This window comes from Leptopilina heterotoma, unplaced genomic scaffold (genome assembly GCF_015476425.1).
Source record: "Leptopilina heterotoma isolate Lh14 unplaced genomic scaffold, ASM1547642v1 Lhet_312, whole genome shotgun sequence".
Taxonomy (NCBI): domain Eukaryota; kingdom Metazoa; phylum Arthropoda; class Insecta; order Hymenoptera; family Figitidae; genus Leptopilina; species Leptopilina heterotoma.
Window position 1 is genome coordinate 33874 of NW_025111013.1, and position 17416 is coordinate 51289.

The 17416-nt window shown below is 24.3% G+C and overlaps 3 protein-coding genes across 6 annotated transcripts; 1 reads left to right on the forward strand and 2 right to left on the reverse strand.

Moving 5' to 3' along the window:
• Positions 1 to 192: 192 nt before the first annotated feature.
• LOC122504713 (acyl-CoA Delta-9 desaturase-like) lies at positions 193 to 3795 on the reverse strand. Its single transcript, XM_043615923.1, has 5 exons — positions 3470 to 3795; positions 3136 to 3266; positions 1995 to 2200; positions 618 to 800; positions 193 to 526 (listed from the first exon to the last, which is right to left on the reverse strand). The coding sequence occupies exons 1-5, from the start codon at positions 3663 to 3665 to the stop codon at positions 274 to 276; spliced, it is 969 nt and encodes a 322-aa protein (XP_043471858.1). The 5' UTR covers positions 3666 to 3795; the 3' UTR covers positions 193 to 273.
• A 2572-nt stretch (positions 3796 to 6367) lies between these two features.
• On the reverse strand, positions 6368 to 9440 carry LOC122504710 (fatty acyl-CoA reductase wat-like). The gene is made up of 10 exons (XM_043615917.1): positions 9280 to 9440; positions 9048 to 9187; positions 8722 to 8844; positions 8463 to 8588; positions 8226 to 8386; positions 7694 to 7803; positions 7397 to 7598; positions 7047 to 7307; positions 6702 to 6965; positions 6368 to 6607 (listed from the first exon to the last, which is right to left on the reverse strand). The coding sequence occupies exons 1-10, from the start codon at positions 9326 to 9328 to the stop codon at positions 6511 to 6513; spliced, it is 1533 nt and encodes a 510-aa protein (XP_043471852.1). The 5' UTR covers positions 9329 to 9440; the 3' UTR covers positions 6368 to 6510.
• Positions 9441 to 10559: 1119 nt separating this feature from the next.
• Positions 10560 to 16755, forward strand: LOC122504715 (elongation of very long chain fatty acids protein 4-like). 4 transcript variants are annotated; one of them, XM_043615927.1, is made up of 4 exons: positions 10560 to 10675; positions 15628 to 15896; positions 16085 to 16387; positions 16507 to 16755. In XM_043615927.1, the coding sequence occupies exons 2-4, from the start codon at positions 15654 to 15656 to the stop codon at positions 16684 to 16686; spliced, it is 726 nt and encodes a 241-aa protein (XP_043471862.1). In that variant the 5' UTR covers positions 10560 to 10675; positions 15628 to 15653; the 3' UTR covers positions 16687 to 16755. The 4 variants fall into 4 exon arrangements, with proteins under 4 accessions (XP_043471862.1, XP_043471861.1, XP_043471859.1 ...); XM_043615926.1 differs by lacking the exon at positions 10560 to 10675 and adding an exon at positions 10691 to 10748; XM_043615924.1 differs by lacking the exon at positions 10560 to 10675 and adding an exon at positions 12327 to 12533.
• The last annotated feature ends 661 nt before the right edge of the window (positions 16756 to 17416 follow it).

Here is a 17416-nt window from a genome sequence, read left to right on the forward strand (position 1 = left end):
TCGTCGAAAGAATTTATTTATTTAAAAACTTTTGATGCGAAATTCTTTATGAGAATTTAATTTTAAGAGACATTTAATTATTCAATAAATTATTTTTTTTATTTGAATAATTTAATTCTCTTAGTACATAATAAAAAATAATTATTTTATCACTCAGTTAGCTCTAATTATTAAAAAAAAAAAACAGGAATATATCGATCTCTTTATGTTTTTTAATAATAATCTTATTAGTTGTTGAATTTCAAAAATTTACAGTACATAGTACAAATATCATCAGTTTAAGAATTTTGATATTGAAATCCCTCTTTTTTCCCTCACAGTCTCCACTAGATCTTTAGTTGGTTGTTTTAAATCGTAAGCCCAACCGATTTTCGCAAACATATCAATTAAAAATGTCGTCCAATTGAGACCATAGTTTCCCAATTCAGCGCATTTATAATCGTACGGAAAGACATGATGATAATTGTGCCAACCTTCTCCTAAAGCCAAAAATGAAACCAACCAGTTTTCAGATGGACCTATCGTCCTATAATAATATAAAAAATAATTTAATAATTCCTCAACATTTTGTAAACGAATCTGATTCTTATTTTTAAATAGCATAAATAAAATCCTACTTGTCATAAGGTTTATAGCCAAAAATATGAGCCGCACTATTGACACTCCAAGTGGAATTCAAAGAATAAACATAACGTATAATTGTCGAAGTGATTGCATAATACCATCCTTCATTCCAAAAGTATACTGGTATTATTGTTGGTATTAAAAAAGAGAGGATAAATTTGAAAAACTGGAAATATCTGTATTTAAAAAAATACAAAAATAAAAAGAAGAATCATTAGAGAAACATATAGAGTTCCAGCTGAAGAAGTTCTGTAGAATTTCACTAGAATCATAAGAATCATTGTATAGAATCATTCTGTATGAATTCTAGTGAATATTCTATAGAATTTCACTAGAACGATTCTATAAAATTTCTACATGAATTCTACTAAATTTAAGTGATTTTTAATTAGAAAGAATAAAAATTCCGTGAAATAATTTTCCAAAATTTTCCTCAATTAATGATTTTCCAAAATTTACTATTTTAATAAAATTGTCCAAAAGAATTCAATTATTTAAAAAAAAAAAATTATAAAATTTTACACAAAGCTTCAATTATTTTCATAAAATAATAAAAATTTCACAGGAATTCAATTACTTACAAATTTTTAAATAAATTTCTTCGCAATAATTAAATTAAATTCAAAAAATAATAAAAATTTTACAGAAAATCAATTATTTACAAATTTTTTAAATAAATTTCTTCGCAATTATTTTCATAAATAATAAAATTTTTTACAGGGATTCAATTATTTTCGTAAATAATAAAATTTCTATTTAGGAATTTAATTATTTTTAAAAATAGTAAAACTCATCCCAGAATAAATTATTTTTTAAATTTAAATAATTGAATTCTAGTAGAATTTTGTAATAAAAATTCATTTAAAAATGAATTTCAGTTAAAAACAAATGAATTAAGAAAATTTAAAAAAAACTATTTCAAAAATTATTAAAAATAATGGATTTATAGAAAAATTTTAGTTAATACTGAAAAAAAAACTTTAATTTTGGAGAAATTACAAATTATTGCAGAAATTCAATTGTTTTCAAGAGTATAATAAACTCCTTCAAAAATAAAAAAAAAAAAAAAAAATTTACTTATAATGTTAAAAAATTTCAATTCTTTTTGAAAATAAGAAAAATTCTTTAAAGAATTCAATTATTTTCGAAAATTTTAATAAAATTCTTGGAACCAAATTCAATTACACAATAATATAATGTTAAAACATATTATTTCACTAATTTAAAATTCTGTCCAATTAAAAATCACTAAAATTTAGTAGAATTCATGTATAAATTCTATAGAATCATTTTAGTGAGTGGAAAACTTAAACTAATTTTTATTTCTCTTTTCACAATTATAATATGTTATTTTTAATTTTTTTTCATACTTTTCGCCAAACGCCGTAATCGGATCCGCTAAAATATCACTCATGTCAATTAGCTTTCCTCGTCTTATAACTTCCGGATGTTTCTCCATCATAAGCCAACCGACGTGCGAAAAGAAAAAACCCCGATTACTATTATGTGGATCTGCATCAGTTTCTGAATATTTGTGATGAACACGATGATCCCTTACCCAATTGTATAATGAATTCTATAATCGAAAAATCAAATTGCAAATATAATAGGTGATTCACTTAATGAATATATTATTTATTTGGTATTTAAATTTAAAAATTAGCTAATTTTAAATTAATTAAAATAATTCATTAAAATAATTAAAAAATAAATTTGAATTATTGAATTCACGTAGAAGTTTCTAATAAGAATTGATTGAAAAATGAATTTCAGTTTTAGAGTTTTCCTCTTAAATGCAGAGAAATTTAAAATTTCTTTAATATAACAATTGATGCTTTTGAAGTTAAGTTCGATATTTCTTCTATTTCTATTTGTAAAATTTGATTATTAATTTTTATTGAACAATCTGATGGTAATTTTATAATTCCAGTATTTCTCACATGTTGAGTAAAGGATTTTTTAAAACATTGTATGTCAATTTATTTTTATTTTTGCGTATAGCATAAATCTAAGAGTTGCGTGTTCGAGTTTTTTTCAGAGACTTAAGAAGAGTTTTAAATGTTTATGGTATAATTTAAGAAATCTGAATTTATTAGATTAGAATTGTTGCCATTTATTATTTATTGATGCTATTAGAATTTCTTGTATATTTTGTAGTGTTTTAATATATTTTTCAATTGAATATAGTTGTGTTATTTGAGTTTTTTTTAAAAATACCTACTTAAAAAGAGTTTTAAGTGTTTATAGTATAATTTAAGTGATCTGAATTTATTGGATTAGAATTGATGCCATTTATTATTTATTGATGCTATTAGAATTTCTTGTATATTTTGTAGTGTTTTAATATATTTTCCAATTGAATATAATTATAATTTTTTAAAATGGGTTTTTCATTTATTTATATGAATATATTTATTTCATTATATAGAAGACCAATTTAAAAAATTGTAATGGGGGGGGGGGGGTTGAAAATGGTAAAAAACAGGGTTTTAGAGTGCAAGACGTGCTTACTTGTCCTGATGTATAAAAGCAAACTAGAAGAATTAACCGAAGTGGCCATTTTGCTTTATAAGCTCGATGAGTCCAGAGGCGATGTACACCACCGGTCACTCCAAAACCACCCATTATAGCATAAGCGAATTCTAAAAATTGTATGAAATATTGTTCTTAATTTTTAAGAAACGAAATTGTCACCAATTTTCCGCGTTCCAAAAACGTTTATAAAATATGTTTTAAGAAAATTTTCATATCCTCAACATTATATCAACATCCATGTTCTTCAAATGTTTCAGGACCTTATTTTTTAGAACATTTTTTGAATAATAATAATTTTTTGAATACTCACGGAATGCAAAAGTTTTCATTGACTTAGAGGCCGGAAAAGTAAACATAAAATACAATGCTAGTGAATGTAGAATAAAAATGGAAATTATCATCATCCATTTCAATTTTGTTTTAAAATAACTTTGAGAAATTTCCTTTTCTGAATAGCTCATTTTTGGGACTGTTGTTTCAAATGCTTTTGGTACTATTACTGACATTCCTTTCAGAAATTTATAAATTTTTCCAGTTTTTAGTATAACCTGATGCACTTAAACATCAAACTATAATGCCTTCTTCTCAATAACTCTTCAACATTCTTGACTTATTTTTAAATCTACTTTGTGCGTTTATATAATCCAGAGCATTAATAGACAATGGAAATTTTATCACTTTATTGAATGATTTATTCCTTTTCCATTAACCTTCCACTTCTTCAAGTCAATTGGATTCATACTATGAGTGTATCTCATTCATCTGAATCATCTATTTCTTAAATATTTAAATTAAATTTTCATCTAAATCCATTACAAGCGGAAATTTATCCTGAAACTTTCCTGAACATTTATTGAAGTGGGGCATTTAAATCTTTACACAATTTTCACTAAACTTTGCAAGTAAATCTTTAAAAATAGTAGGTATATAGATATTGAAAATCATTGAATTTAGGAAAACTTTTTTAAATAATTGAAATTTTGACAAGAATTTTGTTAAAATTGTCGAAAATAATTGAATTTTTTGAAAAGAATTTTATTAAAATTTAAAAGAATAATTGAATTATTTCGAATAATTTTATTTTTGATTTGAAATAATTGAATTCCTATCAAATTTTTTGTCAAATAATTGAATTTATTTCCAGAATGTTAATAAATTTTTTTAAAATAATTACATTTGTCAAAAACTTTGTAAAAATTTTTATTAAAAATAATCAAAATTCTTCGTAAGAATTCAATTATTTTCATAAATATCAAAATTTTCGCACAAAATTAAAATATTTCACAAAAATTTTATTTCAACTTTTCAAAGTAATTGAAATGTTTAGAGAAGTTTTATTTAAATTGTATTCAGAATAATAAAAAATTTTATTTATTTATGAAAATAATTAAAAAATGTTTGCGTAGACTTTTATTACAATTGAAAATAATTGAATTTCGGAGAAAAATTTTATTATTTATAAAGATAATTGAAATTTTTAAATAATTGAATTCTTTTGGAAGAATTTTATTAAAATTTTTAAAAATAATTGAATTATGTCGAATAATTTTATTTTTATTAAAAATAATTGAATTCTTTGGACGAATTTTTCTTATTTTTTTAAAATAATTGAATTATTTGAATGAATTTTATTATTTGTGAAAATAATTGAATTCTTACAAAGAATTTTATTATTTATGAAAATAATTAAATTCTTCCAAAAAATTCAATTATTTGTAAAAATAATTGAATTATTTAAATGAATTTTATTATTTGTAAAAATAATTATATTCTTATACAGAATTTTATTACTTATGAAAATAATTGAAATTTTTTGAAGCATTTTATTGAGATTTTAAAAGAATAATTAAATTATTTCGAATGATTTTATTTTTATTAAAAACAATTGAATTCTTTGGACGATTTTTTTTCCTTTTCAAAAATAATTGAAATCCAGCGAAGAATTTTATTAAATATGAAAAATTATTCTTGTCAACAATATTACCTATGAATTTCTTTAAAATAATTGAATTCTTGAAAAGAATTTTTATTATTTATGAAAATAATTGAATTATTCTTTTGAAACATTTTATTAACATTTTTAAAAAATAATTGAATCTTTGGATTCATTTTATTATTTACAAAAATAATTGAATTCTTGTCAAGAATTTTATTAAAATTTTTTGAAAATAATATCACTTTTAAAAAGTACATTATTCAAATTTAAAAGAATAAATAAATTATTTCGAATAATTTAATTAAAATTGTAGGTATAATTATTCAATTCTTAGGATTAATTTTTATTATATATTTTCAAAAAATAATCGAATTCTTATATAAAGAATTTTATCAAAATTTTTTTTGATTAAGTGAATTCCGTTGAAGAATAGTAATAAAATTTTTTTAGAATAATTGCATTTGTCGAGAATTTTTTAATTATATTAAAAATAATTGAAATTCTACGATGTTATTTATTGCAAATGAAACTATTTAAATTTTATTAAAATTTGTGTAAATAATTGAATTAATGTGAAAAATTTTATTATTTGATAAAAATAATAATTGAAATTTCATTAAAATTTTTGAAATTTATTTTTTACAATTGCAAATTTTGCTTTTTTAGTTTATTTATTTTTTATTTTATTATTATATCACTCTTTTATTTTTGCAAATTTTCAACAAAAATAAATATAAAACTTTACGAGTAAATAATTTTGTTTAGTATCTTTATATTATATAGGCAGAATAATAAAAAGTCTTCCAAATAACAAAATGTAGATTTTCCATTTATTTTCATTTCTTTTTTTTTAATATTTGTTTTCTGTAAAAAAATTTACATGGGACTAAATAAATATTTAGATACTATTTTATTAATTTTTTTTCTATTTACAAAATCGGAATTAAATATAATTTTTTTTCAAATGATAAAAGTTTTTTTTAATTATTATTAAATTTTAAAAAATTTTAAATTAAATTTTTGTAATTGCAAAAATAAATTCGTTGACAAAATTGTAGTTTTATTTCTCCACCTGAGAACGCCAAGGTCACCACTAGATGGCGTCTAGCCATCTAGCGGTGACCTTGGCGTTCTCAGGTGGAGAAATTAAATCTTCATATTGAATCTCAATTTTTTCGCGAGAAAATTCGTATTTTTACTATTATTTGTGATTAGAAACTAAAGAGTTAACAATTAATAGAAATGATTTTCACTTTTTGTGCTATTTTTATTAAAAGTTATAATGATTTTTTTTAAAGAATAATAATATGTTGAATAATACATAAATATTAATAATCAGTAGACAGTAAAAAATATCACATTTAATGACAGTAATAAAATTAATATTTCGTTTGTAACGTTACTTTACGTATTTTTTATGAAAAAAAGCTGCGTCCACAAAATACTTTCCAAATGAACCAAATTATAAATGTAAAAAAAATCGTTTGAAGAGTTCGATGTATAACAAGTAATCTGAAATATAAATTTATCAATACAATTTTTTTTCATTAATTTTTTTTTTTTTTATAATAAAAAAATAAGTTTACAGTCTATTTTTATTGCTTACTTGTAATATCTACGAAGTGTTTCTCTCTCCTTTTGAGGATTAGTTTCATCCTTAACAATATATTTCAAAACACCCTTCCAAACCTCAATAAGTGCATTATGCCAATCTACATCTCTCATATCAAATTGAAACAATCTCTTATCATCCTCTGAAAGTTTCTCCCATAATGTCTCAATATTTTTATTCTCAAACGACCATTTTGTTTCCATAAAAAATTCACCGGCTTTTAAAAGTTTAAATCCTTTTTGGTAAAATTTGTAAAGTCTGATAAATAAAATATTTAACATAATTTTTTTTGTTTGATTTGATTAAGACTATAAATATTGTCGAATATTAAATACTCACTTGGGCTTCTTTCCCAAAATCTTTAAAATAAAATCACCAATTAATGCTGGCAGTAAATGAAAGAAGATATTTAAAATATCAAACGTTCTCTTCGATTTAACAACAGTTGCATCGGGAAAATAAACTGCAGTGCTTGGCATAAATCGACGACCACGACCACGAGCAACAGATTCAAATATATCTTTAGTAAGGGGATTTTTATCTCCATTTACATAATTGTACACTGGTAAACAATTAGTATCAGTAGTTGTTGCAGAAATTCTGTAAACAAAATAAATGTTCCGTATTTCAAAACCCAGGAAGTGTTGTCAAAAATATTTAATTTTTTAATTGCAAATAAATAAGAAAACCTTTTTAAATTTTTGTCAAAGTCCCAAATAGAAGCAATAAGGGCATTGCAGACAAAATCTGCTGGTACAATGTAAAGATGATCTTTTCTATTAGGAACCAAAAGTATGCGTACAAGTCCCATTCCTAACCAAATGACCCCTTGATTAATCCCTTGAACGATGTCCACCCATCCTGTGAATGGTTCTTTATACGTTCCCAATGCTATTAAATAATAAAATAATTCAATTTTATGAAAAATTTCAGAAATAGAAGACGAATAGTAAACAAATTGAAACAAATTTTTCAATCGGAATTACCTATAGGAAATCTGAAGATAAGAAATGGAAGGTCACTTGCTTTTTCTTTTACTATTCCCTCAGCGATTGATTTCGTAAAAACGTAAGTATTTGGATATTCTCCTAATAGTCTGAAACGAATTGTAATTACAATTAGTATTATAATTAGAATACTAATTTTAAGAAAAATAAAATACAAATTTTAATTTTAATTGTAATTATAATTGCTCTTTAATGACTTTGTGTAGTAACTGAATTTCCACCGTGTATGGAACTGTTGCGTGAGAGCAGAGAGACTCAACAGAGCGCAGGCGCCAAGAGTGGGGGGCAATGAGCGCGAGAGAGAGATTTCCAATTTTCTCTCTCACGCTCATTGACCCCCCTCCCCTACTACTTCCACTAACCGCCAGTTCGGTACACATTTCATTAGAAATATTTTAATATTTCTTTTCTATTAAAAAAAGTTTACTGTTTTCAAAAATAAAATACTTATGAGTAATGAGTATAAATACCGAATTTTACCGCATTAATTAATTTTAACTTAATTTAATACATTTTTGTAAATTCTTCTTCATCTTTTTCGGATAAATTCCGACGTTTTATTATATCAATTGTATTTTTCACTTCCTCATGACTCATTGGTATCGGATAAACTTTCTCTTCTATGCATTTGAGATTCATTCGAATAAATGCCGTAGATACGTGCACTGCAACCTGTCAAAAAAAAAAAAAATTTTCCCCGTTCAAATACATATTATAAAACTAATTTTTTTGGTAAATTTAAACTCACTTTTAGTTTCTTTAATTCTCGGCAAAATTTAATTATCTCTACAACAGCGTCAACATTTATAGAGACTGCAACATCTAAAGGTTCATCAAATTTTGTAGTAGCAGCCGAGTGAATTACAAGTGTCACCTTTATGGTTAAGGAGAAAAAAAATATAGTGACACATTATTTAGTAGACATTTCAAATTAATTGGATTTTTTAATTCTGAAATTCAAAAACAAATCAAAAAGTTAAAATGATAAAATCATTTCAAAACTTCACCTCATTTATAAGTTTCTTACGATCCGGGTCCGATAAACCCAAACATGGTTTTGTCACATCTCCATTTACAGGTATTACTTTTTTAAATGCAGAAGGATCCGTCTCTCTCACAGAATTAAACAACTGTCCAAAAGATTACACTTTTTTTTAACTCAACTAATTTTACGTTATTACCTTAAATTAGTATTAATTTTTTTTTAAAGTAAAAGTTAGTATTAATATGTTTAATAAATCTACTAGTTTTAACACTGTTAAATTTAAAAAAAAAAAAAAAAAAAAAAAAAAAAAAAATCCGTATTTACTAGATTTTTAATAGTCACACTTACATCTGAATTAAAGTATTCATCAAATCTATCCTGAATATCTTTCCCTTTCTTTCCTCTCATCAAGAGATATACTTTACCAACTTTCGGCAGACCTCGTAAAACTTTTTCCACTAAAATTTTGCCAATAAACCCCGTTCCACCTGTAAAATTCCTCAATTTAAAAAAATCTTTCCTCACAAAAATCCCAATAACATTACATTTTACAAACGCATAATTGAAAAAAAAATAATACCTGTAATAAATAAATTGTGACCTTCGAAAAATGTTTGAATTTCCGACATTTTATTAATTTTTATTAATTTTTAAATCGTTTAATGTCGACAAAAAAAAAATTATGACTCGTTTTAACAAAGCATAAAATTTCACTGCCTAAGACAATGATTTTTTTATTAAATGAAAATCATTGTTTGTTAAATTGTAAATTTTTTCATTTCAAATTCTTCGTATTCGAAAGATAATTAAAGAAAAAAAAAATGAATTCTTAATTATTTATGAGCTTTACATTTTGCTTTTTAATATACTTTGTAATAACGTGCCGTCGACATTAATGTTAATTTCCTAAAACCGGATGTCTCTTGTAAAAAAATTCAATGAATTGAATCAGGGACCGTCTCGAAAATTTAGTTTCGTTTTAGTGTTTGAGTTGACACGAAACTAAATTAACAAAGTGAATTTAGTTTCAAGTCGACACGAAACTAAATTAACAAACTGAGTTTAGTTTCGTGTCGACCCGAAACTAAATTAATAAATTAGATTTAGTTTCGTGTCGACTCAAAACAAAAGATTGAAAAACATAATTATTTAGTGTCAATTATAGAAAAATTGTTTCCCCTGACTTACGTAACTAGAGCAACGTAAGTAATTAATGTAAGTTATGTAACCAGAGTAAATTACGTAACTATAGTAATTTTCATAATTAAAGGAAGTTACGTAACTAGAATAACTTATGCAATTAATCAAACTCACGTAAGTTACTAAACTAGAATAACTTACGCAATTAATTAAACTTACGTAAGTTACGTAACTTACGTAAGTTTAATTAATTACAGAATTAAGTATATTTGAACATTTTTACGTAAGTTACGCAACTTACGTCAGTTTGATTAATTGTGTAAATGAAGTAATTTTGACCATTTATGTAAGTTACGTAACTTACGTAAATGTGATTATTTGAGTTGACGGTGTAAATTCCACCATTTACGTAAATTACGTAACTTGCGTAAGTGTGATTGATTGCGTTAGTTATTCTAGTTACGTAACTTACGTAAGTTTGGCCATTTACGCAAGTTACTGTAGTTACGCACTTTACTCTAGTTACTGTAGTTACGTACTTTACTCTAGTTACGTAAGTTATTCTAGTTATGTAACTTCCTTTAATTATGTAAATTACTATAGTTACGTAATTTACTCCGGTTACGTAACTTACATTAATTACTTACGTTGCTCTAGTTACGGATGACAAGGGAAACAATTTTTCTGTGATTGACACTAAATAATTATGTGTTTCAGTCTTTTGTTTTGAGTCGACACGAAACTAAACTCATTTTGTTAATTTAGTTTCGTGTCGACTTGAAACTAAAGTCACTTTGTTAATTTAGTTTCGTGTCAACTCAAATACTAAAACAAAAGTAATTTCTATTTAGTTTTGTTATAGAAGCGGTCCCTGAATTGAATACATTTTTTCTTTTCACTTGTTAAAAAGTATATGAAATTCAACTCTAATATTAATTAAATATAGTACAATAGATGTTATAAAATTGTGAATTCAATTTGAATTTCTAATTTTTTATTAAATGCATTACACAGCCACACAAAAAAAAAAAATTCTGATCTGGGGGTCTCACTATGTAGACTTTATGTTTTTTGGGTCGCTGAATCCGAATCCGAGGTCCATTTAACCCCATCATATCAGGATTTTGACATAACCTCAAAAACCCAATATGGCGGACACATTTTTGAAAAGTTTATCGGATTCGCTTGAAATTCGTTACTCTGGGGTTTTTGGGGACGCTGATTACGAATTTGAAGTCTGATTTCAAAAATTCAAAATGGCGGATCCACTATGGCGGACACGTTTTTGAAAAATTCATCGGATTCGCTTGAAATTCGTTACTCTGGGGTTTTTGGGGTCGCTGATTACGAATTTGAAGTCAGATTTCAAAAATTCAAAATGGCGGATCCAATATCTCTGTGTCAGCCATATTGGATCCGCCATTTTTAATTTTGAAAAACCGACATCAGATTCGTAATCAGCGACCCCAAAAACCCCAGAGTAACGAATTTCAAGCGAATCCGATGAATTTTTCAAAAACGTGTCCACCATAGTGGATCCGCCATTTTGAATTTTTGAAATCAGACTTCAAATTCGTAATCAGCGACCCCAAAAACCCCCGAGTAACGAATTTCAAGCGAATCCAATGAACTTTTCAAAAATGTGTCCGCCATATTGGGTTTTTGAGGTTATGTCAAAATCCTGATCTGATGGGGTTAAATGGACCTCGGATTCGGATTCAGCGACCCAAAAAACATAAAGTCTACATAGTGAGACCCCCAGATCAGAACTTTTTTTTTTTGTGTGGCTGTGTTATTTTTCAATTTTAGTAAATTTTTTCGAAACTTTTCAAAACTTGTCATTAACTCCTCATAGTTTCAACTGCATTGTACTTCTTCAATTTTTCTATTTAAGAAAATGTGTATTCAAAGAAAAAAGTGTTAAAAAATAAAAAATTGTGTAAATTAATTATTATTCTTTAATTTTTTTTTTCTTAAATTTAAATTTAAATGTTTCTTGGTGACAAAAATCATATTTTCCAGCTTATTTATTTATTATACTCAAAAAGTGTTTTATATTATATTTGTGAAAAATTAACAACTTTGACAAAATTTTAACACTAACAAATTGTGAAGTTGTTATGAAACTTTATTTGCAACCAATATTATCAGATTGGGATACTATCGAAAAAAAAACTTTTCTACTATTTCTTCAGTCGATAATTATAAATTTTTTTGTGGTGAAGAAAAAAAATATTTCCAATTGTAATAAAATCTTATTGGTAAATTAATTGGTGATGCCTATAGAATATAAATTGGATATAAAAATTGATCAATAAATAAAAAACAATTAAATTCTCTCTAGACAATCATTGACATAAATAATTACGCACTTATGCAATTCTCCATAATGAATTCGAATTGAAGAAATGACAATAGGTCAAGCGATTTTTTAATCGTATTTTCAATGGAATCTTTCAGGTTTGGAAATAAATTTTCTAAGCTTGAAAAAAAATGACAGTAATCACTGATCTTTACCATAGTCAATATATATAATAGTGTATCATTAATTTAATTTTACAGGATTTAAAAATTTAGATTGTATTTTTCAAAGTATTTATCGAAAATAGTAAATAAGTACTCAAAAAAAAAAAAAAAAAAAAAAAAAAATGAGCGTAATGGAAACTATTAATTACTATTATTACGAATTAGCTGGTAAGTTTACTGATTCTAATTAGTGGAAAGTTTTTTTATTTTTTTACGTACAAAAGTGTATTTTCAAACATAAAAATGTACTTTTCAAATACAAAAATGTATTTTCAAATACAAAAATGTGTTTTTAAATACAAAAGCCTATATTTTTTTCTGTAAATTCATCTCCAAGAATTAGCTCCACCTAAAAATAGTCTGCTTCATATAATTAAAAAAAATCTGACTCACTTTCTTTAGCATTTTATTTTAAATAACGAAATAAATTTTATTTTTTATTTTTTTATTTGTAAAGAGTATTGTTTATGTATTATATTATACATTTATTATATTATATATTTATTATATTATTATATAGTATTATATATTATTTATTTTATATTAATTTATTATTTATTTCTAAATAGAAAGTTGATTTTTAATTAATTTATTTATTAAAGTGATTAATGTAAAACACTGTTTTTAAATTTTGGCGCCACTGTGTTAGTACACAATGGTGGCGCTAGTGTCTTTTTCTGCCTATCATTTTATCAAAATATTTTATTAAATTACTTTATTAAAACATTTTACTCAAATATTTTATCAACATTTTTTTTAATAAAAAGTATTTTTCCATTTTGTATTAAAAGTAGTTTGCATTTTTTTTTTTTTTAATGTATGTCTTAGGGTACAGTCACACGATCGAGACGCCTGTTTATCCCCGTTTATGCAAATGCTCTAATAGTCATTTGATCTAATTTAAAGGTTATAAATATTCAAATGATCTAAAGAACATTGAATATAATGTGATTTTATATAAAAGTCTAATTAATAAAATGAGTTTATTCTATAATTTATTTTTAAGCCAATAATCAAAATATCCAATTCGCATTTTCTATAATCATAAGCAATTATAAAATTTTTTCACGCAAACTTTCAACTGATAAAATAGTTGTATAAGCCAAAGTTTATTTTTTATAATTTTATAATAACCTAATTTTAAAGTGTTATAATTTTTAATTTGTATAAATTGTAATTTAACAAATGTCTGTCAAATCTAAATGTAGTAAAATATAATTTATTTAAATAAAATATCTTTTTTAAAAAATGCTAACAACCTCGAATCGTCAATTGATCAAATATTCAAAACATCTAATCGTCATTTCGTCCAATGCTAAAAACATCGAATCGTCAAATGGTCGAATGCTTAAAACATCGAATCGTCAATTGATCAAATATTCAAAACATCTAATCGTCATTTCGTCCAATGCTCGAAACGTCGAATCGAGAAAAATTGGAAAAATTTGCTTGATGTAAGTTAACATTTATTTAAACCAAGCAAATTTTTCCAATTTTTCTCGATTCGACGTTTCGAGCATTGGACGAAATGACGATTAGATGTTTTGAATATTTGATCAATTGACGATTCGATGTTTTAAGCATTCGACCATTTGACGATTCGATGTTTTTAGCATTGGACGAAATGACGATTAGATGTTTTGAATATTTGATCAATTGACGATTCGAGGTTGTTAGCATTTTTTAAAAAAGATATTTTATTTAAATAAATTATATTTTACTACATTTAGATTTGACAGACATTTGTTAAATTACAATTTATACAAATTAAAAATTATAACACTTTAAAATTAGGTTATTATAAAATTATAAAAAATAAACTTTGGCTTATACAACTATTTTATCAGTTGAAAGTTTGCGTGAAAAAATTTTATAATTGCTTATGATTATAGAAAATGCGAATTGGATATTTTGATTATTGGCTTAAAAATAAATTATAGAATAAACTCATTTTATTAATTAGACTTTTATATAAAATCACATTATATTCAATGTTCTTTAGATCATTTGAATATTTATAACCTTTAAATTAGATCAAATGACTATTAGAGCATTTGCATAAACGGGGATAAACAGGCGTCTCACACGATCAATGCATCTGCATGATGCATGCATGCACAAACATTTGACTGTTCACACCTCAATTTTTCTGGCGGGATATTTAAAATTGATTAAAATTTAAAAATAACGTATTACTAATTATTACAATAAAAAATAACAAAAATTAAACGTTTATTATAAGGAATTAATTGTAAATAAATTTCTCTTAATTTGTGGCATATTTTAATATTGTGAATTTTTATAATTTAAAATATGACACAAATTAAGAGAAATTTATTAACAATTAATTCCTTATAATAAACGTTCAATTTTTTTTTATTTTTTATTGTAATAATTAGTAATGCGTTATTTTTAAATTTTAATCAATTTTAAATATCCCGCCAGAAAAATGATTTTTTGAGAGCGAAAAATTGAGGTGTGAACAGTCAAATGTTTGTGCATGCATGCATCATGCAGATGCATTGATCGTGTGACTCAAGAAGACTAGAGACAGGAGGGCTAACTCGGCTGTTTTCTCACTCACAGCAGTGAGTCAGTATTAGGTGGGTTCTGAAGGCGTAGTTAGATTGCGCCAAATATCTTGTTTTCGGTTCTGCACATCTCAACACTCTTACATTATATATTTGAATACGTGACACGCGTGTGTGAGTGGAAGTGCAGAATCAAAACACGATACTTGGCGCAATCTAACCACGCCTTCATAATCCCCCTATATTTGTCCTACCCCCACTACTACAGTTAGTCCTCCTGTCTCTAGTCTTCTTGGTGTGACTGTACCCTTACACGTAACGACCGTCAACAGAAGCATCTGCGCCTGCGCTACCCTCACTTTCTTATTGGTGGAAAATAGCGCGCTTACTTGAAATATTTTTATATAAAAATATAAGAGAATGTTAAGAATAATTTTTATTTATGTAATTAAATATGCTTCGAGGTTAATATAAATATTTTCTAATCGACTTCAATCGACTTTAATTATGAAAGTTCTTAAAGAGCAAATATTTGTTTACTATTATTTATATTATTATCATTATTATTTATATTTTATTATTATTATTTATATTTTTAAAGACAAAAAAATAATTATTTATTACCTTTTCATTTTACAGAAATAGAAAAAGAAGAGAGATTTGTTTTTAATTATAGCATAATTTGCGCATATTTTTGTCGATAAAAAATATTTTCTATAATAAACTTTCAGATCCTCGTTTAAAGGATTGGTTTCTAATGGACAGCGTTTGGTATCCCGTTACAATAATATTTGCCTACATAGTAATTTCCTTTAAATTAGCACCAGCCTACATGAAAAATCGACAAGCCTACAAATTAAATACATTTATTAAATGTTACAATCTTTTTCAAATTGTTACAAATGCTTATATCGTTAAGGAATTGGTGCCCTGCTATCCTTTTCATCGCTTTTTTGAGTGTCGTACTATATTGTATACAAATGATGCTATTGGCATGACGGTACGTATTCTTGGAAGTATTTACGATCTTTTTCACAATATGGACTCACAATCGAAATAATTAAATAATTAATAATAAAAATAATGATGATAATAATGATAAGTTAATAACTCCATAGAGATAAGAAAAATAGAGGATGTTTTAAAATAATTAAAAAAAAAAATAATTACTAAAATTGATAATTTCAGATAGTAAAATGTGGTTATTTGACAACATGCCTAAAAATTCTTGACCTCATTGAAACAGTAATTTACATTTTAAGGAAGAAAAATAATCAAATTTCAATATTACACGTCTATCATCATATAAGTACCTGTCTGCTCGCCATAATTTTCACAAGATATTTTTGTGGAGAAGTGGCTTTATTAATACCAATAATGAACTGTGGAGTTCATGTAATAATGTATTCCTATTATTTTCTCAGCAATTTTGAAGGACCACTTAAGCAAATGATCATGCCCTTCAAACGCTACCTGACTATTATACAAATGGTAAATATCATTATTTAAATTTATAATTTATACAACATTTTTTATTTATTATTTATAAAAGATTAATAATTAATTTTTTTCTTTTCAAATAAATTATTTCAATTTTTTTCTTGTTTCAGGTGCAATTCGCAATAATAATTGTACAGTTAACAAGCGCTCTATTACAAAAATGTGAATTACCAAAAATACTAATTTTCATAATGTTAATCAATATTATTCTCAATTTAAATTTGTTTTGCCAATTTTACAAGAACACTTACATTAATGCAAAAAAGAAAAAAACCCTCAAGAATAATTGATAAATAAATTAATAACCTAGGCAACAAAATAATGTAAATAAATAATTACATGTCATTCGAAAAAAAAAATTAGAAATTTTTGAAAAATTTAAATAAATCCGAAATAATAAACAACAAAAATAATTAATGTGTAGGAAAAATATTTAGAAAATATGTCAATAAGGAAAAATAAAAATTATTGTTTTCAACGTGTCAATTATTTACTGAGTTTACAAACTATCAATTAGTAGTTTAATGAATTTTTTCAATGAATACCAATTGATTTTAGATAACAATACAATCATAGTTATATACATGTATACATTCAGATATATATTTACATATTTGTATTTATATGTAAATATATATAAATATATAAAAATATATATAAAATTATAATTAATAAATTAATTATTTTTATAATTAATATAATTTTATAATTAAATTATAATGAATTATAATTCATAATTTACTATGATAAATATATATATATATATATATATATATATATATATGTATATATTTGAATTTATTTATATTTATATAATTCTATACCTATATAAATAAATTATCATTAATATATTTTTATATTATATGTATATTTATATGTATTTAAATAAATTATTTGTATTATTTGTACATTAAAAATAAAAAACCACTGTTTAATTAGTTTTTCGAGTAAAAAAAAAATTTTACACGATATTCGAACAATTTAATGAATATTGCAAATAATTTCAACCTATAAATTTTT

What these genes read in the sequence shown, in the direction of transcription:
- LOC122504715 (XM_043615924.1), top strand. Translation starts at nt 12,488, where the DNA reads ATGAGCGTAATGGAAACTATTAATTACTATTATTACGAATTAGCTG. An exon ending in CTATTATTACGAATTAGCTG is followed by an intron (nt 12,534 to 15,627) that starts GTAAGTTTACTG and finishes ATAAACTTTCAG; the next exon opens with ATCCTCGTTTAAAGGATTGG. An exon ending in ACCTGACTATTATACAAATG is followed by an intron (nt 16,388 to 16,506) that starts GTAAATATCATT and finishes TTCTTGTTTCAG; the next exon opens with GTGCAATTCGCAATAATAAT.
- LOC122504713 (XM_043615923.1), bottom strand. Translation starts at nt 3,665, where the DNA reads ATGTCAGTAATAGTACCAAAAGCATTTGAAACAACAGTCCCAAAAATG. An exon ending in GCTTTTATACATCAGGACAA is followed by an intron (nt 2,201 to 3,135) that starts GTAAGCACGTCT and finishes TTTCGATTATAG; the next exon opens with AATTCATTATACAATTGGGT. An exon ending in ATTACGGCGTTTGGCGAAAA is followed by an intron (nt 801 to 1,994) that starts GTATGAAAAAAA and finishes TTTTAAATACAG; the next exon opens with ATATTTCCAGTTTTTCAAAT.
- LOC122504710 (XM_043615917.1), bottom strand. Translation starts at nt 9,328, where the DNA reads ATGTCGGAAATTCAAACATTTTTCGAAGGTCACAATTTATTTATTACA. An exon ending in GTAAGAAACTTATAAATGAG is followed by an intron (nt 8,589 to 8,721) that starts GTGAAGTTTTGA and finishes TTAACCATAAAG; the next exon opens with GTGACACTTGTAATTCACTC. An exon ending in GAAGAAGAATTTACAAAAAT is followed by an intron (nt 7,804 to 8,225) that starts GTATTAAATTAA and finishes AATTCGTTTCAG; the next exon opens with ACTATTAGGAGAATATCCAA.